General features: G+C 58.8%; 1 protein-coding gene across 3 annotated transcripts in view; it reads left to right on the top strand.

Moving 5' to 3' along the window:
• The window catches only part of CSNK1G2 (casein kinase 1 gamma 2), a 48,484-nt gene extending 22,341 nt beyond the window's left edge, over window positions 1-26,143 (top strand). For all 3 annotated transcript variants that reach the window (XM_085313127.1, XM_085313126.1, XM_085313128.1), the window contains exons 2-11: window positions 8,135-8,632; window positions 20,114-20,154; window positions 20,313-20,382; window positions 20,762-20,910; window positions 21,792-22,026; window positions 22,267-22,352; window positions 22,814-22,898; window positions 23,014-23,162; window positions 23,642-23,725; window positions 25,469-26,143. In XM_085313127.1, the coding sequence (XP_085169253.1) occupies window positions 8,446-8,632; window positions 20,114-20,154; window positions 20,313-20,382; window positions 20,762-20,910; window positions 21,792-22,026; window positions 22,267-22,352; window positions 22,814-22,898; window positions 23,014-23,162; window positions 23,642-23,725; window positions 25,469-25,741 (1,359 nt within the window). In that variant the 5' untranslated portion in view covers window positions 8,135-8,445 and the 3' untranslated portion in view covers window positions 25,742-26,143. The remainder of the gene's footprint in view (window positions 1-8,134; window positions 8,633-20,113; window positions 20,155-20,312; window positions 20,383-20,761; window positions 20,911-21,791; window positions 22,027-22,266; window positions 22,353-22,813; window positions 22,899-23,013; window positions 23,163-23,641; window positions 23,726-25,468) is intronic.
• The last annotated feature ends 315 nt before the right edge of the window (window positions 26,144-26,458 follow it).

The following is a 26,458-nucleotide window of genomic DNA, read 5'->3' as shown; positions in this document are numbered from 1 at the left end:
CGTGCCTGAGACAGGGGGAGGAGATGGTACTTCCAACATATGACTTTCCCATTTCCCTAGCAAAAGACCACTTGAAACTGCCTGAACGTGGTTGTTGGAAGGACTCTTCATTTTTCTTATTAAAAGAACAAAACAAAACAAAACTCCCTCCAATTGTCTTGTTTCCTCAAAAATCCACCCAGCTCTCATAAACGTTAAGACTTGAGTCACCAGGAACTTGGCAGCGTACTGTGGAGCCCGGTGCCACCTCTCCGAGGGAGCCAGTAAAAGCGAGAACGTGCTCCTCGCGGCGTCCCGCACGCGTGCGGACAGACGCGGAGCGAGGCGCTCTCCGTGCGCGCTTTCTCGCCTGGCGCGTGTGCGCACRGGGAGCGGGTTTCCCCCCTTGCTGAAGGGGCTCTAAGGAAATCGCTTCCCCCCCCCCTTGCTTTACAGCTCTGGGCTGGTCCCTGTATGAATGCTCTCGCTCCAGTGTAAATGTGGTTTGGACTCAGTTTGCTTAAATTTGTTCTTAAATCTCGGTTGAATAACAGTGGGGTCCGGCTGTGTCTTCGTGCTTGTGCGTACACCTGCTGCCACTGCAGTACAGGTTGTCTGATTGTACCAGTCAAATTGCTGGTCCAGCACTGGCCTTGGGACAATATGGTTTGAGCATGAATTTCCCTGACTGTGACAAGCAGTTCGATCATTTTTGTACGCCTCGGAAAATCCACTGGCTTTCCCCTCTGTGGCAGCTGTTTGGACTGTTTTTCTCAAAGCTTTCWGCTGTTGAAAGAGCAGAACTGAGGACTCCCCACCCGGAGGACAACTCTTCAAGCCAGCCCTGAAAGCACRCCGCGCCGCAGACCCGGCGGGAGCGGAGCACTTTGGTCAGCGGGACGTGCCGAATGGTGCAGCTCCGCTCTCAGGGAGAAGAGCTGGTGGGAGAAGGTGGCTTTGTGGCCGCTTGTYGTCCCTTGGAATAGCTGCAAGAGTCTGTGCCCGCGGCTCACGAGTTTGTTCAGCCGASGCCTCGACCAGCATCCGCTCTGCTCCCAGCTGCTCCAGGCTCACGTGGGAATTGCGGCCACGTGGGTGATGCAGGTGTGCGGCGCCAAGCTTGTGTCTCGGGAGGACCTTTCACACCATTGCATGAGGTTGGGGACAACTTTTTGGCTCCTTCAGTTCCTGCTTTCGTTCTGTAGCTGAGCCTGCTCGACCTGGAAGACTCTTCTTGGAGCAGAGTATCAAAATATCTTCCTGCTCCTCTTGGCTGTCAGGAGGCCTGATGTAGCCCGTGGTGTAGATCAATTGCTAGGTGTATGCTAGATGTTGCTGTCGTGTTCTTGCTGTTAATGTACCTCTTTGCCGCTACATTCAGAAAATGAAGAAGTGTAAACTCACTTGGATCCGTTTCCAGCATTGCAGCCCTTTCCCTGCTTCTCAGACGCGTGAGACTTTCCACGTCGGCACTCTGTCCCCAGCATTTAACAAACTTTTAACCTTGTCCTGAATCAAGGTGGTTTCTTTCCCTCTCCCACCAGCATCAGGAAAGTTGTTTCCTTCAGAGAGGAGTAGGCAGAGAACGTAAAAGTCGCTGGCTACTCCTCGACACAGATGAGGAACGGAGGAGGAATCGCCTTTGGGATGTTTTCATGCTGGTGCTTCGCTGTAACCCCAAGTGCAGTGGATGGTGGCGTTGCAAAAAYGTCTGGTCAAGTGCCAGTAGGTGCTGGAGAAAGCTCTGAAGATTTTCTAAGCTGCAGGTAGGTCTCTGACCCGRAGAATCAGCCAAGGTCTTGGGAAGCTCTTTCCAAGGCCTCAGGCGAGGTTTCTCTCTGCGAATGTGGGTCTGCAGGCGTCCACAGCYCTCAGCCCCTTCCATCTGCCCCTCTCTTTCCGGGGTTTATTTTTGGAAGGGTGCAATTTTCAACCTACCGCACAGCTTTTAAAAACTGCAGCAAGCCCCAAGCAAACAAACCGTAGCTGCAGCAGCGCTGGGACCGCGTCGGGAGGCTGCGCGCTCGCACGGTCCGGCGGCGCTCGCACGGTCCGGCGRCGCTCGCGTGCCTGCGGATCGCGCAGGAGCTGGCGGCTTCCAGGAGCCCCGTTTCCTTTCTGCTCGCCGAGGCTCTGAGGTGGCAGCTCCTCGCGGGCGCCCTTGGCTTCTCCTCCGCTCCCGCGGCGGGCGCGAGCTGCCCCCGGCTCCCCGCAGCGTCTCCTCGGCTCAGCCGAGCGGGGATTCCCGCTCCGGCCCGACGGTAACCGTTTAAAGCGGTCTCCCGCGGGAAAACTGGCTCGTAGGAAACGTAGGGAGACTTTCTGCGGCCGCTCGGTTTGGGAAACCTCTGCGTCGTGGCACAGCTTTTCCCCCATTCCGTAACGGCTGGGGTTGGCTGCCGGCACCGAGGGCTGGGATACGATTTTAAGCCTTTCTAGACGTCATCTGGGACCGTCTGCAGCTTATTTTAAACGTGCTGGATCTTCCTTTGTTTTAAGACTTTTGATCTGCTCCTTGTAAAYTAAGCCTTCAGCTGACTCTTTAAACTCCTTAAATTTATTTGGTTTTTGGTCTCGGCGGTGTACAGCCACCAGTTGCTTTTTGGTCTGGTCTGGTTCTGGGCTTTTTATATTGGGAGCCAGCTGATGTGTTGCCCTTTGGGAGATCAGGGTATTTGTGATTATTTTTAGCTTTTAATTGGCAGCGGTCTGTACTTGGAGCTTTGTAATGTCAAGGGCTTCTCTTTTTTGTGCTCTCAAGAAGCTTTTCTTTCTCTTTCATCTGGATGCAGCTGTGTTTCTCCCTCGCTTACCAAGTGCAGAGTACCCGGAGCAAACGGCTCTAAGTAACCAGCCTAAAGGCTCGCCGACATCAGGCGCGTCGCGGAGCCGAGTCTCGGTGAGTTGGTAGCAGCTTCGCAGCCCGGAGGGGGCTGCTGGCTTGCRCGGGACACCTGGACGCTCTTCCAAGAAGTGACACTGGCCTGCGCTGTGACCGTGGGGAAATCGCTTCCTTGCTCTAGGCCGCTATTTTTTCCTCCTCTTCCCTTCCTTTGTTTTGCCCCGTTTAATTGTAACCTCTTTCGGCCAGGAACTCGGGGTGTGTGTGTGTGTAAAGAGCCTGGAACAACATGCCCCAGATGGTACGGTACAAATCCTTTCTCGTCAGCCATGAGATTTCTTGCTAGATGGGAAAGATTTTTTTTTTTTAAAGACACCTTTTCAGTGTTTTTCTACCTATAAACGTGGTCAGGAGCCTCCCAATCTTTGTTTCAGCTCAGGCCCCAGCAACAAGGAATAGCGTGAGAATTGCAGCTTTTCTTTAACCCCCCCTTTTTCTCACCCTTATGGCTGCAGGGAAAAGCTTGTAAATGTGACTGGAGCAGACCTGGCGAGCTCAAAAACCAGATGGCAAAGAAAAAGAACCCAGTACTTCAGCAAAAAAAACAAAGAGAACCCCTTCTCTGGGTTTAAAGTGATCTCGGAGGGTTGTTTTGTCCCCTTTATGATACTTCTGGTGTTTTTGTGGTTCTGCTCGGGGAGGTGCTGAAGTCGCTTGCACTTGTCTGCAGCTTATTTCACTCTCAGCTTCCCTGCGTTGGAGCACTTGAACTGCAAACGCTGCAGGGGAGTGCTGATTTGTTTTAAGACCACAGCTGGCTTTGGAATGCCTTCGACCAAACTTCAGGCCTGTTTTTTTTTTTCTTTCTTTCTTTTTTTTCCTTTTTCTCTTTTCCCCAGCGMGAGAGAGAAATTTTCTTAGTCTCGTTTTGCCTCTGATTTGAAATCAGGCCAACAAATCCAGCCTCGAAGGTGCTTTTGTGAGGCTGCTTGTCTCAGTGTGCCCTTCTGGGGGAAGGTTCGTGCTCAAAACGCAGTGAGGGTGTCAGCTATATCAGAGAGGCTGTTCCCCGAGGTCTTGCTGTAGCTGGGGACGGTACTGGACATGTGTGATTGCTCATCCAGAGGCTACTGTGCCTTAATAAATAGAGGTTCCTCTCCTGGAAATCCAGAAAGGTTGTTTGCTCTAAAGCAATGAAAGTCTTGACATCTTACCAGATGTTTCTACTCTTAATTTCAACTTTTTCAATGTTAAAAACTAGAGAGTCCTTTATGGCATGTGGTGGGAAACCTGGCCGGGCCCTGAAACCCCGCTGAGAGGTGGGACCTGTTTTCACGCAGAGGTGCAGCCAGGCACTGCCTTTTCTTGACGCTCTTCGGATGCCGAACGGATTCTTCCCCGCCATCAGATCCCGGCGGCTCGTCCGCGTAGGGAAGCTGACGGACCGGATTTGGAGGAGCGCCGCTTGCCCCAGCCCTTGGCCGACTCGCGCGGACGCTGTTTCGAGACTTCCTTCTGCTGTGACTGCTCGGCTGCAGGGGTAAAAAAGGGACTCGTGGCCCCCGACGCTGGCGGCGGTGCCGTAGCCTCGCCGGTCATCGCCCCGGCGCGGTGGGCTGATGTGGGGATTTGGAGCTGGGCTGTCCCCGAGGTCAGAGCCTGCAGCGCAGCCAGGGCTGGAGAGTCACRCTACGCCGCTGCCGGTGTTTGCCTCGGCTGGGGAAGACGGCACGGTCTCCAAGTGCTCACAGGAAGCCGTATTTATTAAGACTAGAAGCTTATTTTTTCCCTTCTGGTACGACTCTGTCTCGTTCCATTGTCTGAAATTCCCTTGCAGGGACTGGACCGTAACTCCTTTAAAGGCAAAAAAACAACAAACCCAAAGGCGGGGGCTGGACCTGCCTCGGCTCTGGCCGGCGGCCGCCTGACTCCGCGCAAACAGCCTGCGCCTGGAATCCCCCCCGGACCGAACATAAAGGTCTGATTCAAACCGAAAACCGGGTACGAAGCAGCACGGAGCGCGGCGTGCCGACCGCCTCCCCGTCGGCCGGGTACGTGCCGTTCCTCCGCAGGAGCCGCTTCCAGGCACGGCAGCCCTGGGTTGCTCGGCCAGGCCCGCTCCGGGCGGAGGAGGAGGAGGAAACGGTTCCCCCGGGCCCTTGAGCGAGGCCAGCCGAGGTGGAAGCGGCGCGAGACGGTCGGGAGGGCACCGCCATGCGCCGAAGCCGGGACGGAAATTATCGGAGGAGCGAAGAATGAACAGGATGTCACGTGCCGGCCRGGCGCGCTCCGCGCTGGCCGAGAACAAAGCGCGGGGAAGCCCTGCTCCGGCGCGCCTCTCCCAGCCCGCTTCCTGCTGCCGCCGCATGGAGCCCGCTGGCCGCAGGGGGGAAGGGAGCCCACGGGCTGCGGCGGGTCCCTGCGGCCGCCCGCTCAGCCTCGGCGGCAGCCGGGGCAGGGGAAGAACTGGGCAGGTCGAGGCGCTTTCGATCTGCTGCGCGGCGCGGAGCCTGCGGCAGGAGGGGCGAAGAACAGCGTTGAGGCCCGGCACGTGCGCCCACCCTAGCTTTTCCCGGTGCCGCGCCCTGGGCCACGGTCGAGATAGCGCGATGCTCTAGGCGGAGAACGTGGGGTTGGCCCTGGTAAGGGTTTGGCGTCRGACGAGGGCCGGCAGGGCCATCCCGGCCACCAACTCCTCCCTCGGCCGCCGGCCGGCAGGTCCTTCCCCTTGCCGAGCTCCGGCTTGGAAARCTTTTTCCCTCCGTCGCTCTTGCACCCTGCCCCGTTTCTCCCCATGCACCCTTTAGCACAAGAAGCCTTTTTTTTCTTATTAATAGCTATTGCGAGCCAATAAAAAGTTTTACAGGGCTTGGCCCAGCGTTGGGGCTCGTTTCCTGGAGCCGCTGGAGGGCCGCGGGGCCGAGGCCCCGGCACCCAGGGCTTTCGGCGGCTGTAGCGGGAGCCTGGCGAGGAGCGAACGCGGAGGGCRGGCGGAGAGGGGGGTGGGCTGCCTTCCCGGCCGGCTCCCGCTCCAGATCCATCGAGAGGGCTGAGCGGGAACAAAAGCGCGGGTGATGACCGCGGGGCGGGCGGGCGCGTGTCCCTCCGTCTCTCTGCCTCGCGTGTGGCCTCCCAGAGCGCGCTCGGCTCTTGCTTTGACCCTCTCTGCTTCCCAGCCTGTGTTTAACTTCCTGGCTGTCTTGTTCCCGCTCCGGCTGCTTCCCRCGCAAGCTTTTCCCTTGCGAGAGAGGTGCAAGCCTGGATCCATCTCCTGGCAGCGCCGCGGGCTTTGCGCTGGGTGGGGAGGGGGGGTAAAGCTGGGAGCCTGGACTGAACGGCGAACCCAGCTCCCCGGACCTGATCAGTGCTGTTTCGGCTTCCCCAGAAAGAGAGGATTTGGCCTCAAAATCAGGCTGTGGTAGGTTAGCAGAGCAACGGTGGTTGCACCAAGTCGACGTCTGGTGTGTAAACACACGGGAGGGAGCCTGAGCCGTCTGATTCGGAGCGGGTGAGCAGAGCCCTTGCCCGTTCAGTGGGTACGGGGGACCCTCAGGTTGCCCCATCGCTAGCCGGGGGTTTTCCACAAGCCTCCGCGGGTGGATGCGGCAGGAGGGGATGTGTTTAGGAGGTTCCCCCCGGCGCCTCCCTCCACGAGCCCCGTGCTGGACCCYGGAGATGGGGATCGCTGCCTCTCCCGCGCTCGTCTCGGCCCTGGCTTCGCAWTCGGCTTTTTCCTCTGCTCTTCTAACTGCAGTTTTGGTCGGAYGCGGAGCTGAGGGCGACTTTCCGGTCCTGGGCTACGATCCTTCGTGGTCGCTCGACGGCTCCGCGTTTTCTCTTGCTGCGGGTTTTGGCGTCCTTGTTGCAGCAGGCCTTGGGGACCTGTGCTCAAGGCCGCRTCCCGTGCGGACAGGGTGCTCGCGTGGCACGCGGGCAGCGCGTGGCCGGCAGTAGCGCGCTGCGGAAGCAGCCCTGAGCGTAACCGGTGCTTTTGCCCAGGCTGCGGCCGAGACTAACCCTGTTGCCACCCTGCCTCGCTCCGAGTTTTGCAATCAAAAGCAGAGTTCGTTAGYGAGTGAGGAGGAAACGAAGGGAATTAGGAGCTAGCCCTGGAGGCGAGCGGTGCGTCTGGGCATGGTCGATGCAGGGCTTCAGGCAAGATGCACGTGTCGGTGTACGTAGGACCTTGCCCAACGATCCTAGTCCTGGCGTCCTGCCGGCGAGCGCCTGTTTTGTCCCAGCCCCGCAGCCCCGACTGCAGTAATTCCCCAGCCAAGCAGGCTAACACGTAGCCCGGCTGGTTAGGAACCGTGTCCTCTCCCAYGCGTCCCGGCGCAGGATCACTGACGCAAAGGTTCTGCATCGTCCTGGCCCAGCTGTGGCTTGTGTCTGGGGGAAGTTTTCTGACTCAGCTGGCCTCAACCTCTGGACCCTGAGGAAGCTGAAAACTCCTCACCCGCAGGGATCCTCCCGGCAAGCGAGTGTGCGGGGAGAATATCCCCTTTTCGCTTCTTAGGAAATTGCACGTCCCTTGCGGGTTTTCAGGACCATGATTTACAGCTGCTCTCGGGGACTCTCAGGTTTGACCAGCAGCCAGGTGGCCCTGGGCACCTCAGCTGGCGCTTACAGGACTTTCCCTATGGTGATGACGTTCTCCCCAAGTGATTTTTCCTCGCTCTGGCCTGGAGGTTCTTGTAGAGCATCTCACCTCCTACCATAGCCAGACATAGATCCGTAGAAGAGTGACCCAAATGGTTTGGGAATAGCAAACCGTCCTGGTACGGTAGAAGAGGAAGGGGCTATGGGGGCCTCCTGCCACAGAGCCCRTGGTGGCACAGGGCTGTCTCCCTGCAGCTGGAGCTCCAGAGCAGCCAGTTTCTGCCCTCGCTGATCCTTCAGCCTTCTCCTAACTCCTCYTGCAGTTGAGGAGACATTGCGTCCCATCTGGCTGGGGCTCCCACCCTCTCTCCTGCTGCAGGTGAGTCAGGCTGTAATGTCAGGCGGGGACCGTGTCTGCAGTGTCCCCTCACCGCTGGCGGGGAGAACAGCCAGCAGCACGCTGGGCTCCCCGTAACAGTCCTGTTCCTCCAGCCGCTCCGAGGCCTCGGTCACATCACCCTTCATGAGTCGTCACTCATACACTGCCCTCCTTGTCTGTGGGAGATGGGAGTTATCTGTAAAGCAGGGAAGATTTTTAGAGGATCTTTGCTGAACTAAGAGTAGGAGTCCTGGATCTCGCAATTCCCTGTTGCTTTAGGGAATCACCTGCTTCCCGCTTCCCTCTTGCTAATTTTCTCCTTCTCCTTTCTGCAGCTCGAAGCCTGAGGAGCCGCCCTGGGAAGACCCCCTCTGCAGGATGTTCTCTCCACCAAAGAGCTCCCTGTAACAGGCGACGATGACAATCCCGGCAGGACCTTGGAAAGCACTAACGTTTCAGTAGCCCAGCACCCGTGGGTGGTCGCTTATCCCTCCTTCTCCACACCCCACCCTCCCACCGCACACCGTGATGGTGTATTGACAGCGAAGATTCCTGCTTTCTTTTCTCCTCCCCCCTCAACTTTCGGCAGCTCTTGGATTTGTATGGCAGCAGCGTAACCGTGGAGAGGCCGGGGTATCACAAACTTATGGATTTTGATAAGAGAGGAGGGAAAGGGGAGCTGGAGGAAGGTAAAAGGATGTCCAAGGCAGGTGGAGGAAGGAGCAGTCATGGAAGCCGGAGTGCTGGAACCAACTCGGGAGTCTTAATGGTGGGTCCCAACTTCCGCGTCGGCAAGAAGATCGGATGCGGCAATTTCGGGGAGCTCCGTCTAGGTGAGAAGGGCTTTCTGTCCTCGCTGTAACTTGTGCGGTGGTTGCTTTCTTGTCCGCCTCCTGCAGCRGGAGGAACTGGTACGCACCTGCGACCGCCAACGTAAGGGTGTTGACCAGCAATACGGGTGTTAAAGCGYTGCGCGCTGCAGATGCACCGTGCTTCCTTGCAGAGTCCCCTTTTCCTCAGCCCCCTCGCTCTGTGCTYGATCTTTCAAAGCCTATCGCAGAGCTGAAGGGCTGGTTGCAGAGGTGTTTCACGCCTCTTCTCCATAGCTATCGCTCTTCGGGGATGTTACGGGAAGCATTAAAGCGGAGCCTTGTCTGTCAAAGCGGAGGTGGCCTCGGTGGCTTGCGGACCAGAAAGGTCCAGGCAAGCAGCGTGGTCCCAGCTCAGGAACGCTTAACGAGTAACGTTTCGTGGGATGCTGGTGCTTGCTCTCCCAATCTCCCCTGACTAGTGGTGCTGCCCTCGGAGCAGCCGTCTTGCTGCTCCGGGAGAGAGGATGGAGAGCCACGGGGAACGTGTGATGTTAGCTGTGGCCAGCGTTTAGGGAAAATAGTCAATATTTAATTCCAGATAAATTCTCCAGTTGCTGAAAGTTGTTATTTCAGAGACGCTTCTGAAAGCTTGAAGGAGAAAGGTCTGAATAAAACCAAAAAGCTTTTATGGTTATTTTCCATTTTGAACTAAATTAAGCAGGAAATAGTTGAAGCAAACTCTTAGAGGGTGGGTACATTGTTCCTCTCCCAAGGACTCAAAGTGCCCTGGAGGTTTTCAGCCAGCTTTTAACTCTTAGATTGGTATCAGGCAGCAGGGAGAGGCCTGGCAGTGCCAGGTGCTGCTGTGCCAGCAGCGCGGGCTGGATATCTCCAGGAATGYGAGTTGGACATGTCGATGGAGTCTCTGCCAGGCAAAGCACTGGCCTTGGCTGCGAATGCTTTGGGAAAGGGCTCGTGCTGTAGGATGACGCGATGGAGCTGCTCCCTGGAACGGGCTGCGATGGCTGCGGGCCTTGTTGCTCCGGGATATTTTAAGCAGTGCCTTTTCAAGCGGAGCTCGACGCTGAACCTGCAGTAAGCGTGCTCGCCTCGGCGAGCTGTTTGTGTGCGAGAGGAGCGGGAGGTGGGAGGCTGGCAGAGCTGCCCCCAGCTCGGGCAGCCGCGTGGAGGGTGGGGTGAGTTTACCCACCTCTGTGCACCGCTTCTATCCGTGGGGAGTTAATGTTAGCTCTTCCTAGCACGACAGACTGGCTGGTGCCAGGCTCAACCGTCCTGTTCCTGAACCTCCCTGACGTGATCACCGCTTAATTGCAGAGCTTGGGAAAATGCTCCGTTTAAAATCCAGCCAAGCGGTTCCCACACTCACACTCGGCGGTGGAGGGTCTTGTCTTTCCCGGTGCCGTGGAGGGAAGAGCTCTCATCCTTCCTCTGGGCCTCAGTATTGCAGGAGGTGAGAGAGGCTTGTGCCTTCTCCACTAGATTTGGGGATTTTTGTCCCACCTGCTGGTCCTTTGAGGTGGATTTGGGCCCCCTTGGGGATGCCACCCCTCGTGGTGTCGGCGCCTTGGGTGCAGCGCTGGCTGGGAGGAGATGCACGCTCTGGCTGCAGAGGACTCTGAGCAGGGCGGAGGTGGCCATAACCCCTTCCACCTCCGTGTGCTTTTTCCTCCYTGCGGGAGGACGTCCCTTGAGGTGGGTACGAGTCTCTGGGTGAGCCGTCTTCATCGAGGCTGCTCTTGTGCTTGGCTTCAACCCAGCGTACGAGCAAAGCTGTTGTTTCTGCTCGCCCACCACTGCTACCTCCTGTCAGTGCAAAGAAGCATCTCTTTCCCTCCTATCCACCTCCAGAGCCTCTGGATTGGGGCAGGATGTGTAGTGAGATACGAGACTATCGCAGTTGAAGGTAGACGCTTTCCTCCTCGCGCCGAGCAGAAGGTTGAAGCAGTTGGGGCCACTTCTCTTGCTTTTCCCCGCGAGCCCCGGCTGGACGCGTTCAGCTCTGAACGTTGGCGCTGACGCCTGCCTTGGCCGTCGCCTCGGGGTCTCGGCTGCAGCCCCGAGGTGGACGTGAGGCTCGCGCGGATCCGTGGAGCAGCTGTGAAACTGGCAGTGCGGGCTGTTTGGCGGAGCTGAGCGGAGGCAGAGCTGCTCCAGGAGCAGTTTGGCTCGCGTTCGCTCGGGGCCGGAAGGATAACAAGTGAACTCTTGCTCTCAGCGAAGCTGGGGCTCTGCAGCACTCGATTCTCACTGGGAAAATTTGTCCTTGTCCACAGCAAGAGAAGCTTCTAGTCTTTCCGTGCTGTTTTCCTGGCTTGTCACACCCTGTAACGCCTGCCCCTAACGTGGCAGCGGCCCGAGCGCAGGATCTCGTTGCAGCAACGTAAGCCACAGCTATGTGGCTTTTCTCCTAAAATCGCATCCCTCTTTTCCTTAGGTGTGCCTCTGAGTCGCATCAGGGCTCAGGAATGCTTTCAAGACTTAACAGAAAGTAGGGATTCCTCAAATCGTATTGCCAGGGACTGAAGGGATCCCGCTATCGAAATGCTGGCGGTGTAAATAGGGCTTGTTCCCGAGCACGCACTGGGCACTCAGGTTTCCCCTGGGGATGGAGTATTTGAAGGACTAGTCCTCAAGGCAGGCGGCTTGCAGAGGCCCAAAGGGTTTGCTCCGGGTTCAAAAACTCCTCAACCTTCTTTGCAGCTCTTTTCCTTAAAAAAAAAAAAAAAAAAACAACAACAAGGGATCTTGCAAAAACATGTTTGGAAGTGATTTCTTCAGCTCTCAGCGGTGGGGGGTGGGGAAAGATGAGGTTGTCTTAAAAAACAGCTTGTGAAATGGATGATTTTTGACGGGTAACGCTTTGCCCCGTTTCCCCCCTGCGCTGAGAGGTAGGTGCTGATGTCTCCTTTCGGGTGCCTCGGAGCTCAGCTGCCCCCAGACGGGGACACGCGTCCTCCAAGCTACTGAGGCATCCGAGGTCAGAAGCTATTTGTGCAAATCTTGGCTTAAGGCAGTTGCGGGAAGCCAGAAGGGGAACGACTCGGGCAGGAGTTTCTGGCTCCTGGGCCGGTGCTTGGATCCCGCCTCTCCGGCTTCGTGCTAGCCTTGGCATCCGAGTCGGTACGCAAATACAGGGCAGATCCGTGTCCCAGCTCGACGGCGCTTCTGGCCGGTTCGTCGCTACGTAAGCGCTGGCTGGAGAACGTGAGGGCTCTGGAGAGCCAGGGTGGGCGCTGGAATGGGCTGCTCCGGGGCCTGGACCCCCCCCCCCCCCCGGTGCGTTGGGTTTGGGGGGGACCCGTGTCGGGGTTGGGAAGGGGCAGTCGAGCCCGGCCCGAGTGGTTAAATCCAAAGTGCTTGTTCCTCTCCCTCCGGCTCCTATCGCCCTGCCTGGCAGGGTCTTTCCAGCGGCAGGCCGCTGCCCGCCTGAGCAGGATGCGGCTCCTCCGGCTGGCTCTGAGCTCCTCGGCTCCCTCGCRTGCCCCTTCTCTCCTTGGAGCCGTGTTTCCTCTCGCTGCCTGTGGTTTAGGTGTTAATTCCTGGTTGCGATACCAGCCGGACACGTTAACTTGCAATTAAGATTTGTCATAGCAGGCTGCTCCTGGCAGYGGTGCTCTGGGGCAGGCTCGGGTATGGGGAAAGGAAGGTTAAAAAAAAAAAAACAAACGCAAACCAGAAAGGTCCGAAATGAACCTGAAGTATCGGGGCAATGCAAAACTCTTCCTCCTCCGAACTCTGCCCGGCGCCTTGCTGCCTTTCCACCTGCTCCTGCGGCGGGTGACGCATCGCCGGGTGTTCGGCAGGGGTTTCGGGGACGGGCTGCCTCTCCGCACTGCGTCTCGGAGCCGGGAGCTCTCGGCCCCAGCTCGCTTTGGGGTGGGCTGATCCGGCCCTGTTGGCCCTGGGTCGTTCCCCTTGGTGGGGTAGGGGGACGATGCCGAAGGCGCTGATCCCAGCTGGGCCCGGAGCCTCYGCTCGGCTGCCGGAGCCGTTTCCCAGCCGCGAGGGTCTGGGAGAGGCGGCAGCAGGGGCACAAGGAGGCTGCTGGCCGCGGGGGCCGGGAACGGCCTTCCCAGGGCTCCGCTACGGCCCCGGTCCGAGGCCCGGCCCCAAGCCCGCGCTCCAGCGACGCTTCGGAGCTGCCRGGGGGAAAACTTCATCCGCCCGGAATAGGGGGATGTGGGAGGGGAACGGCGGAGTGGTGGGAAGATGGGAACGAACCCGCRACGCTTCTGCTTTTGTTCTTCTTGTAGCAAACTTGGCAAATTTGTTTTTTCCAAGTTTTGGGGGGATTTCCCCTCCTTCCCTGCCCCCRTTGTTTCTAATGGCAGAAGGGAAACACAGCAGCTATTTTTCTTCTTAAATTAAAAGATGGGAATTAACTTTGTAAAAGTAAAAGCAGCATTTTGGACGTGTGGAGAGGGGAGCGTGTCCTTGTGCAATGTCTCAGCCAGCACCAGGCCACCACTGCGGCCGGGTTGGGGACGGGTCCCGGCCAAACGAACCTGCACACAACTGCCGGGGACAGTCTCCAACCACCTTTTTAAGCTGCGGCTTTTGCCGGGCGGCCTGCGGACTCCTAATTTTTCATGGGTTTCATCCTGGGCGCCTCAAAAGGTAACGAAGAAAATCCAGGCTGCTGCGGGCGCGCTGTRCTTTACACTCCTACATCGTCAGCTCTCCGGGGAAGCCCTTACGCATCCGTGTGCCGCAGAGAGCTCGGACACCTCCAGCTCCACGAAGGTGTCGGAGTTGCCGACCTACCGTTTACCAGCAGCTGCTCAGAGGCATCTTGGTAAGAGGCTACWGCTGAGAAAAACCCACGTGCCGCTTGCTCACCAGTCCCTTTGCTGCTGTTGCTAATGGCAGCTCATGCTTGTTTTTCCCCTTGGGCTTTCAGAGCCTGCTGTACAGGAAGGTCAAACTTTAAATATATATTTTTTTTCTTCTAATGGTATTTAAAAAAAGAAAAAAAATACCGCTCCAAGGAACTGTCACCGCTTGGATTGATGCAGCTCCTGTCGCCTGTTCCGAGTTTGGGCTGCCACGTTTTCAGCGTTGGGCCGGTGCCTGGCTGCCTTCGCCCGAAGGTGCCCTCTCCTCTGCTCCTTGCTGGCGCCGCGCGGGGACGGGAAGGGCGGAAGGGGCAGGTCGCCTCCACCGGCCGCAGTTTTCCATCGCCGCCGAGGCTCCCGGCACGGTCAGCGCCGCGATGCGCCGCACGCCGTCCCACCTTCCCGCTGCAGCTCGGCCGTGCCCCGCGCGAACGGCAGGGCCGAGCAGAGACGCCAGCACGGGAGAAAGCGTYGGGGCCGCGCACGGCGCTGGGAGCCCGGCGCGGGGCTGCGGCTCGAGCCCGGCTCCGGGCCGCGGAGGCTGCAGGGTGGCCGTGATGTGCGGGAGCAGGTGCCGGACCCGACCGCTGCCAAATCCGCCTTCGGGATGGGAGGCAGTTTGGACCTTAGCACGGGGTTAAGAGAAAGCCGCGGACGGCTCTTAAGCGTGACGCGAAGCAGCGTGCCTGGGCGGGGAGGGAAGGGAGTGGGGGACCCCGTGTCCAGCCGCCGTCTCCCTTGGGTGGCTTCGGCTCTGCTGCGATCTGACGCCGCGTCTCGCAGGCGCTGGCAGCTTTACTCGCGAGCGCAGCCAGCGCGGAGCGGGGCAGAGGCCTCTGTGCAGATCCCAACCTTTCTGCGGCCTCTCTTGCCAGTTTTATTTCTCTTCTTTTCTTAAAAGCTGCGTATGCTGTYGTGAATCATGCTGTGCTTCCTGCCCCAGTGGCAACCGTGTCCTCCCCCGGGGCAGCTCGTGGACTCCGACGGTTTTTAGATGTTAACGTTTTCATTACTTGTGAGTGCTCGGAGGAGAGGATGGCGCGGGGGCAGTCGCAGGAGCCGTTTCCCAGCCTTCCTGCTCCCAGGAGCAGCCGGAACTGGGAGTTCCCGTTCCGTGGGCTGTGCCCCGCTGGGGGAAAGGACCCAGGAGTCCTGCTGCCTTGCTCTTTCGCTTTTTCTTTCCCCTCSTATTTCATTCTCTTTGATCTTTATATCGTGTATCTTTATCTTTTTTTTAATGGGAAGAGAAAGGGCAGATGTCATCTCGCAGGGACAGGGATGGACGTCTCCAAGCACATCCCTGCTGCGGATGCTCCCATGTCCTTCTCCCCTTCCCTGCGGGTCCCCACCGCAGGGGCAGGGCTTGCGCTGTGGCTTGTCCCTGCTGTGCTGGCTCCAGCRTTTTACTTTGACCCTCTGGAAGGGTTGCAGGTGTCCAGCAAGATCTGTGTTGCTCCCTTCTTGCGTGTATTCAGACCCAGCCAAACCTCAGGGAAAATCCTGCCATGGATTTCCTGGTTGCATGTTACTACTCTGAAGGCAGCAGAGATTTTTGGACTTAACTGGCTYGTGTCCCCCAGGACAGCGATAGGAAATCTGCAACCCCAAGCCCCTAAAAGTAGATTCAGAGAGACTTGGATGTCCTCATCCATGCATCTGCATCCCCCAGCATTGCAGGGGTGTCTGAGGATTGCAGGTGTCCTTCTTGTTCAGAGCTGAGCAGAAGRGATGAGCTTGTCTGATAGCAGGATGGTTCAAGTCCCCCATGAGAACGAGGGCCTGCGATCGTAAGGCTGCTTCCAGCTCTTCGTAGAAAGCGTCATCGACTTCCTCTTCCTGATCAAGTGGCCTGTAGCAGACACCACACGACCGCACGCAGAGCTCTAATTCCTCCTGTTTATTCCCCGTGCTGCCTGCGTTTGCGTACGGGTGCTTCAAAGAGGCGTTTGGGCTTGCTGAGCCTCATGTCCGCTTCAGGCCCTTGCCACGTTAGCAGCCCAGGCTGATACAGACCTTTCCCACCACCAAAGCTGGGCACAGCATGGAAAAGGAAGAATCAAGAAAAGGGTCTAGGGGCAAACTGAGCTATATATAGCGTCTGCACATCACGCTGCTTGCCCCAGAGAGCTAGGGGGGCACGAGGAAGGTGCTAAAGGGTTCCTACGTCCGGGATGCGGCAGCACTACCTCTGCCCCACGTCCACGAAGGAAAAGAATAAAGTATTCTGAAAATATCTGAATGCTGCTTCTGCCAGAGCCCTCCAGGAAACCGGGCGAACGGGAGTTAAAGGCGGCAGGTCCCCCTGCGCGGCACAGAACGCCAGCAGACACGCGATCGCATTCCCTGGCGTGTGCGTATCTGACTGAGCTGCATCTGTCTCCTCGGATTTTCTCCAAGCAATTTGCTCAGGGAACAAGCTCCTCCTGGCATAAGATTTCATCTGCTCTGACTGCTGCTCTCCACCTGAAGCAGCTATAAATCCTCGCTGGGTGACATCAGAGCCAGCTGCTGAGAGCCGGAGTCAGTGGCAGGATTACAGGAAGAGGGATGAATGGGAGATATTAACAGAGCAGCTCCTCCCGGGGACGGGCTTTGCAGCCAAACAGTGGCTCAGTCCTGCTCTCTGATGGACAGTGCTGCCTTGCTAAACCTCTCCCATCCCAGAGGACCTTCCCCAAACASTCTGTCTCTTGCCTCTGCAGGGATGGTGAGGAAAAATGCAGTCTCTTAACYGTGATTTGGAAGCAGCTGATACGGCAGGAAACAGCAGGAGAAATGTCTGGGTAGCATGAGGCTATGCCAGACCCAGCGTTTCCAGCCCATCGCTGATAGACATTAACTGGGAAGAAGATGGGACATCAYGCAAACCTGTGCATTGCTCAGAAATGTCCAAGGAAACCCGTCGTTCACCAAGAACTTGACTGGGGAAGGGAAAAACTGGAAATCCTAATGAGCTCTAGTCTAGTCCCTTACCCCCAGCAGCGAGCACAGTCACACCYGAAATACTGCAAGGTGGACAGAAGGGAGTGAACAAGAAGGGAGGAGGAACGTGTGCAGAGAGTTTATCTTCAGTGCGCCACAACCTCTGTGTTTTGCAAACTGTATCGCAAGGGAGAGCAAAACATCACCACGCATCGTGTAGGACAGGGTGGGAGAGCTCAACCGAGCCGGCCTGGCTCTGCCCACARCAACGGCATGTGCTACAGCACAGCCACCTGCCCGGGTATCTGTACACCCATGGCCAAGGTGGCTCCAGCTGCTGGACTTCCGAAAGGGCAGCAAGAGAGTGGGAGGAAATGTGCTCCATGAGGTCAGCTTTGTGGAAGTGCTACAAAGATGCTTTAGGTGTATTTTTACAGGCTTGTTGCACACTGCCGCTACTGCTTTCAGCCTGAGAAATCGTCTGGCCCATTGCTGCCCACCTCTGTTCCCATGGCAGCTTTGGAGATATTCGCTGGTGAGCAGCAGTCAGAAAATCAGCGTTCTCGGGCTCTAGGGCCCTAAGTCAGAAAAGCTCATCCTCTTCTGCTCAGCTCTGAGTGTGTCGGACACCTGCAATTCTCAGACACCCTGCTATCTGCTGGAGGAACAACACAGCRAGGCACAAGCAATCCAAGAGGTTTCTGGAGAGCACTGAGGATAACTTCCTGACACAGGTGATGGAGGGGTGCACTGCTGGACCTTATACTAACAAATGAGGAAGGGCTGAGTGGAGATATGAAGGCTGAGGGCAGCCTTRGCTGCTGTGACCGTGAGATGATGGAGATCAGGATCCTGGAAGGAGGAAGCKGGGCGGCGTGTATGATCACAACACTGGACTTAAGGAGAACAAACTTTGGCCTCTTCAGAGATCTTCTTAGAAGWATCCCATGGGATAGGGGTCTAGAAGGAAGAGGGGTCTAAGAGAGCTGGTTAATATTCAAGGATTGCTTCCTCCAAGCTCAAGAGTGGTGCATCCTGATGAGCAGGAAGTCAAGCAAAGGGGACAGGAGACCTGCATGGATGAACAAGGAGCTCCTGGCAAAACTCAAACAGAAGCAGAGCACTGGAACAGGTTGCCCAGAGAAGTTGTGGAGTCTCCTTCTCTGGAGATATTCAAAACCCACCTGGACACAATCCTTGGAAATGTGCTCTAGGTGACCCTGCTTGAGCAGGAGGGGTGGACTAGRTGATCTCCAGAGGTCCCTTCCAACCTCAACCCTTCTGTGATTCTATCCCTGTGCTATAGTGGGATGTGCTTTGAGTTTGTGCCACTGCTGAAGGTGAATGATTGGCATTTCTAGCTCCTCTCCCCACATGTAGTCACTGTGGGAATCCTAGTGCTTCAGTGTCCCCAGTTGGTTCTCCCACCCATACTTCCTTTCCCTCATGCAGCCAGATGACCTCCAGCTATTTCAGCCCAAAGGCAACCCCTTGGCTTTGCCTTTGTGCTGCTTTCCCTGCTCACCGCACAGGCCTGCAAGCTCTCCTGCCTCCTCCAGCGCCTGTACAGACTTCTCTGTCCTGCTCATGTGTAACCTGCTCCTGGGTTGGTGTGACCTCTTGTGGTGTGAGCGGGTGGCGCTTTGCAATGTGGCTGGATCCGTAGGGAATATTTTCAGAGGGAAAAACAGCCTGGAGTGGCATCAGAAAGCCACCTGCCCTGCCTGTGCAGCCCACTCTGCAGCAAAGGGGTTGGAATTTGGTGCCTCTGAGTCTCAGGTGTTAGGCAAATATCCTGAAGTGAGGCTTTTTCTTCTGTTAAGATTGCAAGGGATTCATCACCTGGGGCTGGGGAGGTTCTCCATCATCTGCTGTCTAAAATCCTTCTAACTGAGCAGCTAAAGTGGGAATTAGGAGCTCCCAAGCGTAGGAACTGCAGCRTGGTTCCCTTGATGGTTCCTTGGGAGAGAGGTTGCATGACTGGGTTTGGTCCTTGCAGCTCTGGGGCATGGCCAGAGCCCACAGCTCCCCAAGAGCTTCATCTCAGCCAGAAGAATTTGTCATGAAGTTAATGAGTTCATCAGTGACGTGAGCTCCTGTGGATGCCTTGGCTTCACTGGCATCTTCGATTGAGTGATAACGTCCGGATGAGCAGAGAATGGAGTGGGAGACTCAAATGAGCTAGCAGCACACGTGCACAAATATACACTCATACACACGCCTACAATCGAACTGCTCTCGCCTGACAAAGATGCTAGCGTTGCAGGGCTGGTGGAGGGTCCAGGTGGTGGAGGGAAACCAGAGCGGCTCAGCTGGTAGGAGGACCCTGCACTGGCTGCTGTGCTTTTTGCCAGGAGATGAGGTGGGAGGGCTCATCAGCCCTGTGCGTAGGCMGAGACCGTGTGTGACCTTGATGGGGATGGAGCAAATGGAGCGTGCTGGTATAGAGCTGGGGTGTGTGCAAGGGGGATGGTGTGGAGGGGTGTGGAGCATCTTCCTGGGCGCAGCAGCTCTCACTCGGCATGGACCCTTATTGCCCCACTTGCAYTGGGGCAGCTGCTTTAAAGGGTTCAGGCAGCTCTTTGCACCTCAGGCTGCCCAGGAGCCTTCACCTTGCTGCCATCACCGTGAACCACATCRTTGCTGCCCTGCCAGCCCCAACACCACTGCCCAGCCCAATTCCTCTCTCCCGAGGCCACATGGGCAATGGGAAGATGTAGCTGTTCATCTCTAGCAATGCACTGGTGTGATCAGCTCTCAGAGGTTACGGGAGGCAGAGGACATGCCGGGACATCTCTCTGCACAGCTTGTCCTGCTGCAGAGACCCCCACAGAGCAGCTGAGTTAGGGAGCAGATGCCTCATGTGTGGGCTGGCATGGTTTTTTTGCACTGGCTGCTGCTGCCTCAGCAAGATCCTTGTGTGGATCTATACTGGAGAAGACCTCCCCAAAAGCATGAGCTCCCTGAGAAGCAGAGGATGTGGGTCTGCAATGTCCCAGATCCTGGAGGTTGAGCTGTGGAAAGAGATTTTCAGCCCTGTGGTTTGGTTCTTGAGGGGGAGGCCAAAGYGTGGAACGTTGCCTTGCACCTTCCCATAGTGCCATCCCCAAGAGTGACCCCAGCCCTGGGTAAGAGGTTTCCAGCTCCCTGCAGTGGCCTTGAATCACAGCCAGCTGCAGCACCTCAAACTGCCCGTGTGCTTATGGGAGTCTTTCATCCCTGCCACTCTTTTTGGGGGCCCCACTGCCSAAAAGTGCTGCCCGCAGAATCTGGGCATCTCCCCCCCAGAGCAGGGCACCAGCCCTCTGAGAAGGAACAGCCGGAGACATTGCCCTCTCCACGCAGGCACGTAGCTAGGAGAAACGGCAAGCTCCAGGCTTGCTCCTGCCGTGCCCGGTTAGCTCCCTGCAGGCCTGGAGTGGGAGGCTGCCCCCTCCCAGCAAAGTTGGCATCGGTCACCCCAGTGTTAACTGCGAGACTGCTGATCCCAGAGGAATCTGGGTAGCCCATCTGGGGGTAATTAACAGGCATGTTGCAACTCTGTGCGGTGTGATCCTGCTCTYGTTTGTGCCTTGAGGCCTGTTTATATGTTCAGGGAGCCACCGAACCTGCTCGGGATGTTCTGCAGTGCCAAAGCCCTCGGGGGACAACAGCAGGCCGTGATGTGGGGTTAGCACAAAAGCTCACTTGCTTTTAATCCTTTTTCTCTTGTGTCTCCCTACAGGGAAGAACCTCTACACGAATGAATACGTAGCTATTAAATTGGTGAGTCCTTTCTCTTCCCTCCTCGGGTTGYTGGAGGGGGCTGATGTTTGGGCCACCTGGGAAGGTGATTGCTCAGCCAGCCCAGCCTGTGAACGTGAGTCAAGCTGAACAAGTTGCTGTGGGTGATGGCCTTAACTATTCCCGTTCTCTCCTTCAAGGAACCCATCAAATCCCGGGCCCCCCAACTGCACCTGGAGTATCGATTCTACAAACAGCTCGGCAATGCAGGTACGGGGCCAGGGCCGTGCTGCTCGGAAGGGGAGGCTTTGTACAAACACGACTCTGCAACTTCGCTCCTCGGCCTAAGCTGCCCATCTGCTCAGCTGAGAGAGGCTGATTGTACACAGAGCCACATCTAATCTCTGATCCCTTTTTATTTAGTTCCTTTCTCCCCGCCTCCCCTGCGGCAGAGTCAGGGGTGCAGATGGAGCTGCCTCCTTCGCCCTCGTGCCAGAGCAGAGCAGACCTGGGCTGTCCGTGGCATGGAGGGAGGGTGGTGCAGAGACCCCCTGCTGCCAGCATCCCCCACCCTGGCTCCGGAAATAGTGTGGCCATGACAGCGTGGTCCTGCAGCGACCGCTGATGGCCCTGGCTCYGTCTCTTGCAGAAGGAATTCCTCAGGTTTACTACTTTGGCCCCTGTGGGAAGTACAACGCCATGGTGTTGGAGCTGCTAGGACCCAGCCTGGAAGACCTCTTTGATCTGTGTGATCGGACCTTCACGCTCAAGACTGTCCTGATGATCGCGATCCAGCTGGTGAGCACAGTGCCTGTGCCTCGCGTGCCGCTCTGCGCGGCTCCCCCAAGCCACCCTGGGGAAGAGGGGCGATATGTGGGCAGGGAGGCCGGGCTCTGTCAGGATCCAGCAGGGAAGAGGAGGGATAGGAGGGATGAGGAGGGCCAGAGGAGACGCTGCCCACTGGGAGTCACTGCCCTCTCYGTGCCTCACCTTCTCCATGATGTAAGAGCGATGTGGGGAGCGCTGTTAACTGTGTCCCCAAGCCTGGATTGTGCCAGGTGGTGCCACAGCCCCAACAAGGTGGCTCTGGCCAGCCTGTCCCCGTGGCAGGGCTCTGCCTCACCCTCACACAGCCCCTCTCTGAGCACAGGYGACCGTCCCTCGCCAGAGACGCGGCCAGCCCGAGCTTGTCCTACAGGGCTGGAGGACCTATTCTGCCCGTCCCGTTGCCCTAGTTCAACACAGCTCGAGGGGAGGASTGCCAGGGAGCTGCTGGCCCAGGGCAAGGGATGCCAGGAGCGCAGCGAGGGCCGGCTGCTGTGGGACAACCTTTAGGCACAGGCGGAGCCAGGGGCACCTGGGAAAGGTCAACCAACCCGGTGCTGGTATCAAAGACATCAGGGCTCAATCTAGAGACCTCAGAGGTTTCACGTAATGAGGATTATGTTACTTTGAGCTTTAAAAAATGCCTCAAAGCACTAGGGAAGGAGGTGGRAGGTTTTCCTGGACTGATTCGCAGGACAGGCATACCCCTGCAGACCTCAGTGGTGCTCGCCCTGCTCGGTCCTGGCATCTGAGCAGAACTGGGCCCAGGGGACGAGGGTGAGGGGAGCTAGGTCTGCGGCTTGCAATCCAACGCGTCTCCGCCGCAGTGCTGATGTCCCCCTCCGCGCCCGCAGATCACACGGATGGAGTACGTCCACACCAAAAGCCTAATATACAGAGACGTCAAGCCAGAGAACTTCCTGGTGGGGCGGCCGGGCAGCAAGCGGCAGCACACCATCCACATCATCGATTTTGGCCTGGCCAAAGAGTATATTGACCCCGAGACCAAAAAACACATCCCCTACCGAGAGCACAAGAGCCTGACAGGGACAGCGCGTTACATGAGCATCAACACCCACCTCGGGAAAGGTGAGCGCACRCTGGCCCGTGCAGCCTCTCTGCCCCACGGGAGAGGGAAGGGGGCGGAGGGGTGCGAGCTCCCCGCTGCCGGAGATGGAGCTGGAGGAAAACTGCCTCTCCTGCTCTTCAGCCTGGGGTGCTCTTCAGCAGGGGATGTGGGGTGCTGCTGGGGCTGGAGGGGACAAGGGAGACGGTCAGGGAAGATGGCCGTGCTAGGAACGTGCCYGTGACTTGTTTCTCCCCATGCAGAACAAAGCCGCAGGGATGACCTGGAAGCGTTAGGGCACATGTTTATGTACTTCCTCCGCGGGAGCCTTCCTTGGCAAGGCCTCAAGGTAACTGCCAGCTCCTGCTCTCCCTGGGAATGGCTGCTCCCCGGCGTGAGCAGCGTCAGGGTCCATGGGGGAGGCCCTAAGGGTGCAAGAGAGTCTGCTGAGTAACTGCAGGCACTGCAGGATCCTCTTGGGGAAGAGCAGTCACTCCCTGGTCCTGTGGGGCGGGGGGAGCCCTCAAATTCCCTTGAACCCTGGGGACCAGTGGCAGCTCCTTTCTGGTGGTGCTAGGCACAGTACAAAGGCTGGGGACGTGGACCYGGGGCTGAGACCCTGGAACCGAGCTCCCCAGCGTTCACCTGCAGACTTGCCCTGGGTGAGGGGATTCCCTGGGACTGAGCTTTCACTGTTACCTGGAAAAGGGGGACCAATACCCCATTTGTTATCCGATGGCACCCAGCACCGCCTTCTCTTCTGGAGACGCGTCCAGCCCTTGCGCTGACCTGCTCCTTTTCCTCTGCCAGGCTGACACGTTAAAGGAAAGGTATCAGAAGATCGGTGACACAAAGAGAGCCACGCCGGTGGAGGTGCTCTGTGAGAACTTCCCAGGTGAGGGCACTGTGTGTGGCTTGTCCCCATACCCCAGCCTGGCCCCCAGTCCCAAGTGCCTGCTGGCTTGGCACCTCGTCCCTCCGCCCAAATTGAGCCCAGTCTGTCCCCGCAGAGGAGATGGCCACGTACCTGCGCTACGTACGGCGGCTGGATTTCTTTGAGAAGCCGGACTATGACTACCTGCGGAAGCTCTTCACAGACTTGTTCGAGAGGAACGGTTACGTGTTCGACTATGAATACGATTGGGCAGGGAAACCACTGGTGAGTGGAGAGGGAGCCGCTGGCGGACGGAGGGTGCTGACGAGACGGGGGGCCCCAGGGTACCGGAGGAGAGACGGCTGATGTGGCAGGGAGTCAGCGTGGTCCGTGGCAGCGGCCAGGGAAGACGCAGAGTCATCCCCACTGCACCCTTCCATTCCTGAGAGATCAACTTCACCTGTCTTCACTTGACACAAGCAGCCAGCTCCAAACCTGGGCTGCGGTGCCTCTGCGTTAAAGCTGTGACAAAGAAGTTTGAGCCTTACTAGAGACAAGGGAAACCCAAGAGTTGAGCTGGCACCTGGGCTCCCACCATGAGCACCTCCATGGGCTCTTCGCAGCCCCACCAGGCATGGGGCTGCTGGGGCTAGAGCTGGGGCTGAGATTGGGCCCCGATTATGCTGGGGGGGAGTTCAGTGCTAGCGGTGGCGGGCGGCGGGAGAGCGGCTGGGCCGCGGCTGATGTTGTTGTCGTGTCCCCAGCCCACCCCCATCGGCACGATGCACAGCGAGGTGCAGGTGCAGCCGCCAAACAGAGACAAAGCACAGCCACACACCAAACACCAGGTGAGCGATGGCGCTGCCCCGGCGGGCGCCCGGGACCGCGGACGTGCGCAGCTCGGGCGTCTAACCCACAGGCCCTGGCAGGGCCTCTGCGTGGAGGCAGAGACCGGGGCATCTCTTTTWCCCCAGTGCGGTCCATGGGAGAGCTTCCTCTCTGCAGATCTGGGTCTGTGGCTCACGGGGGATCCAGGACCTGTGTCTGTGGGGCCAGACAGCCTGGTGGGAGCRGAAGGAAGCAGCTGGGGGAGGCTGTAGCACAGCTGGGAAGCGCCAGGCCTGGCCTGCAGCTAGCAAGCTGTGAGGTTTAGCCCTGGCCAGGAGGTGGGTGCTGGCATGGTACAGGCTGAGCCACCTCCGCACAGAGGACAGTGGTCCCGGTGCCGTGTCCCCACTGAAGAAGCTGGGCCTGTGCGCTGTGGCACYGTGCCACTTCTCTTGTATGATTGGGATGGGGACGTGGGACGAGGGAGAGGGGTGTTAGGGCTTTGGGGAGGATTTGTGGGGCTGCTCGGCAGCGTGTAGCCCCTGCTGAGCAGCGTGTGCCCCTGTGCCGGAGAGGGGGCCAGCTTCACCTGGAGCCAGCAGGGCGCCTGGGGCCAAGCCTGGAGCTGCTCTGGGGCAGAGGGGTGGGTGCAGGCAGCACCCAGTCTGCGAGGCTGCAGGAGAGCAGCCCCCGGTCCCCGAGCATCCCAGCCCTGGCCTCTGGTGTCACAGCCTGTCCATACCCTCGTGCAGGGAACGTGGCTTTGGGACCGCTGCTGTTCGGGAGCAGAGCTCACGCGTTTCCCCACCRCTCCTGCGCAGACCCCCATCCTCTTGGCTCGAACCTCCAAGGGGAGCAGAGCAGCTGCGAAAGGGCTGCTGGAGCGGCGGGTGGAGCCCCCCGATCCCCCTCGCCAGTGTGTCCCTCGCATCTCCGAGCTGAGCGCGGGGAGCCTGGCACGGCCCTGGCTCTCGCTGGCTGGCAGCTGGGCAGCACTTCTTTATGGAGAGGGGAACGTTTCCAAAGCACCTCTGGCTCATCCCTGGGAACCTGTTCCCAGGGAGATCTGCTCTCTGCCTCCAGCCGCTGAGAAATGCCGTTAGACTTGAAGACGGTGGAAGAAGCAAAGCACGAAACGCCCKTAGCGATAGGGGCGACGTGAGAGCAGCTTCCACCCCGGGGCTCCGAGGCCCCCCAGCACCCGCAGGGCTGTGTCACGTTTGCCGTAGCGAGGGTTTGGCGATCCCTTGCTGCCCTCCGGTTGCGGCGCGGCTCGGTTCCTCGCAGTCGCCCCGTGAGGACSCCCGTCTGCCTCCGACCGCTGCGCTCGCGGGAGAGCATCGGCGATGCCGCCTCGACCCGCCTGCCTTTTCCCGCGCGGCGAGCACCCTGCTGTCCCAACGGGCTTCGAAGCGCAGCGATGCCACCCCCCGCGGCGGCACRGCCCCGGGCTGCTCGGAGCGAGCGTGCCCGGGGCGCGCGTGGGAGCGCGTGGGTGCGCGGCGCGACGGGTGCACCCCGCGGCGGTGGCTTGCAGGGGCTCCTGCGGGGAGCCGCCGGGGCGATGCCGTCCSACTGCCTCTCCGCAATCACCAACTCGAGCTGCTCTGGTCATGGTTTTGCTTTTGCATGTCTTATTTTATCAACTCCTTTTGCCACTCCTCCCGCCCTCTCCCTCCACGTCTCCTTTCTCTTCCCCATTCTTCCTCTTTTTCTTTTCTTTTGTTTCTTTTCGTTCTGTTCCTCCTGCCTGTCGCGAGCAGCCTCCCGAGGGGACGGAGTTGTGGGATCCTCAGGCCGGTGGGCAGCCTGCCGAGGAGCCTTTGGGAGCTCAGCTGGCGGCCGGCAGGCTCGGGGGGTCCGTCCAGGTACATGCAACCACGCGCCGAGGGCAGGGGCGGGCGCGCGAGGGGGCCCATCCGGCCGGCGCCACGAGCCCTGCCGCGACCCTGCCTGCGCGTCCGCGGGCAAGGCGAGGGGTGTCCGGCAGCCGTGCTGCGGCGCCAGCCCCTTCCCTCCGCTCCGGGCCGGTGTAAGGGCTCTCGCGCTCCCGGGATCTCGCCGAGGATGCGACTTAGGGACACGCGGGCTGCGCTTGCCGGCGCCGTGGCGCGCAGGGCCTTGCTGGCGGCTGGCGCGGCGCTGCCAGGGGCGCCCTGGGTGCCGCTGGTGGCGCTCGGAGGACGGGGCAGGCCGCTGGCTCCGCGCCACGCGATGGCACGAGCGGCTGGGCAGGCGTCAAGCTCTGCCCGGCAGCGCTCAGCGCCGTGATGTTACCCCCGGGGGGGGCGGATTTGSCCTGGTCTCCATCACTCGAATGGAGCGAAGGCTTCGAGCCCTGCTGCTTGTCCCCTTCCCTGGACAGTCCTTGGCATCGTCCCCCCCACGACCACCACCACCGCCTCCATCCTGCACCCGTGCCGTCGGCTCGCCGGCCTCGCGGCCCCTCCGCTGCTCCCAGAGCGCCGGTGGGGCCTCCGCGCCGGGCTGCGGCAGGGCCCCCCCCCGACACCTTGTCTTGGCCTCCTTCTGCGGCTGCTTCTTCGTCTCCTCCTCCGGCTCTGCTTCCATCCCCGCCGGCTGCTCCTGCCTCCGCTGCTCCCGTGGGCTGCTCCGGGCCGGGCTGGGGTGGGGGGATCTCATCCGCGGCGGCGGCGCTCGGCGCTGCCCGTCGTGTCCGGCTCCCGTCCTTGCAGCCGGCCGCGGGGCCGGCTCGCGCTCTGCCTCGCTCTCCCCGGATCGTGTCCCCGCGC

Source organism: Rhea americana, unplaced genomic scaffold (genome assembly GCF_003343005.1).
Source record: "Rhea americana isolate MKP2758 unplaced genomic scaffold, rheAme1 scaffold_378, whole genome shotgun sequence".
NCBI lineage: Eukaryota > Metazoa > Chordata > Aves > Rheiformes > Rheidae > Rhea > Rhea americana.
The sequence above is the reverse complement of the archived record's forward strand: the minus strand, read 5'-3'. Positions and strand labels throughout refer to the sequence as shown.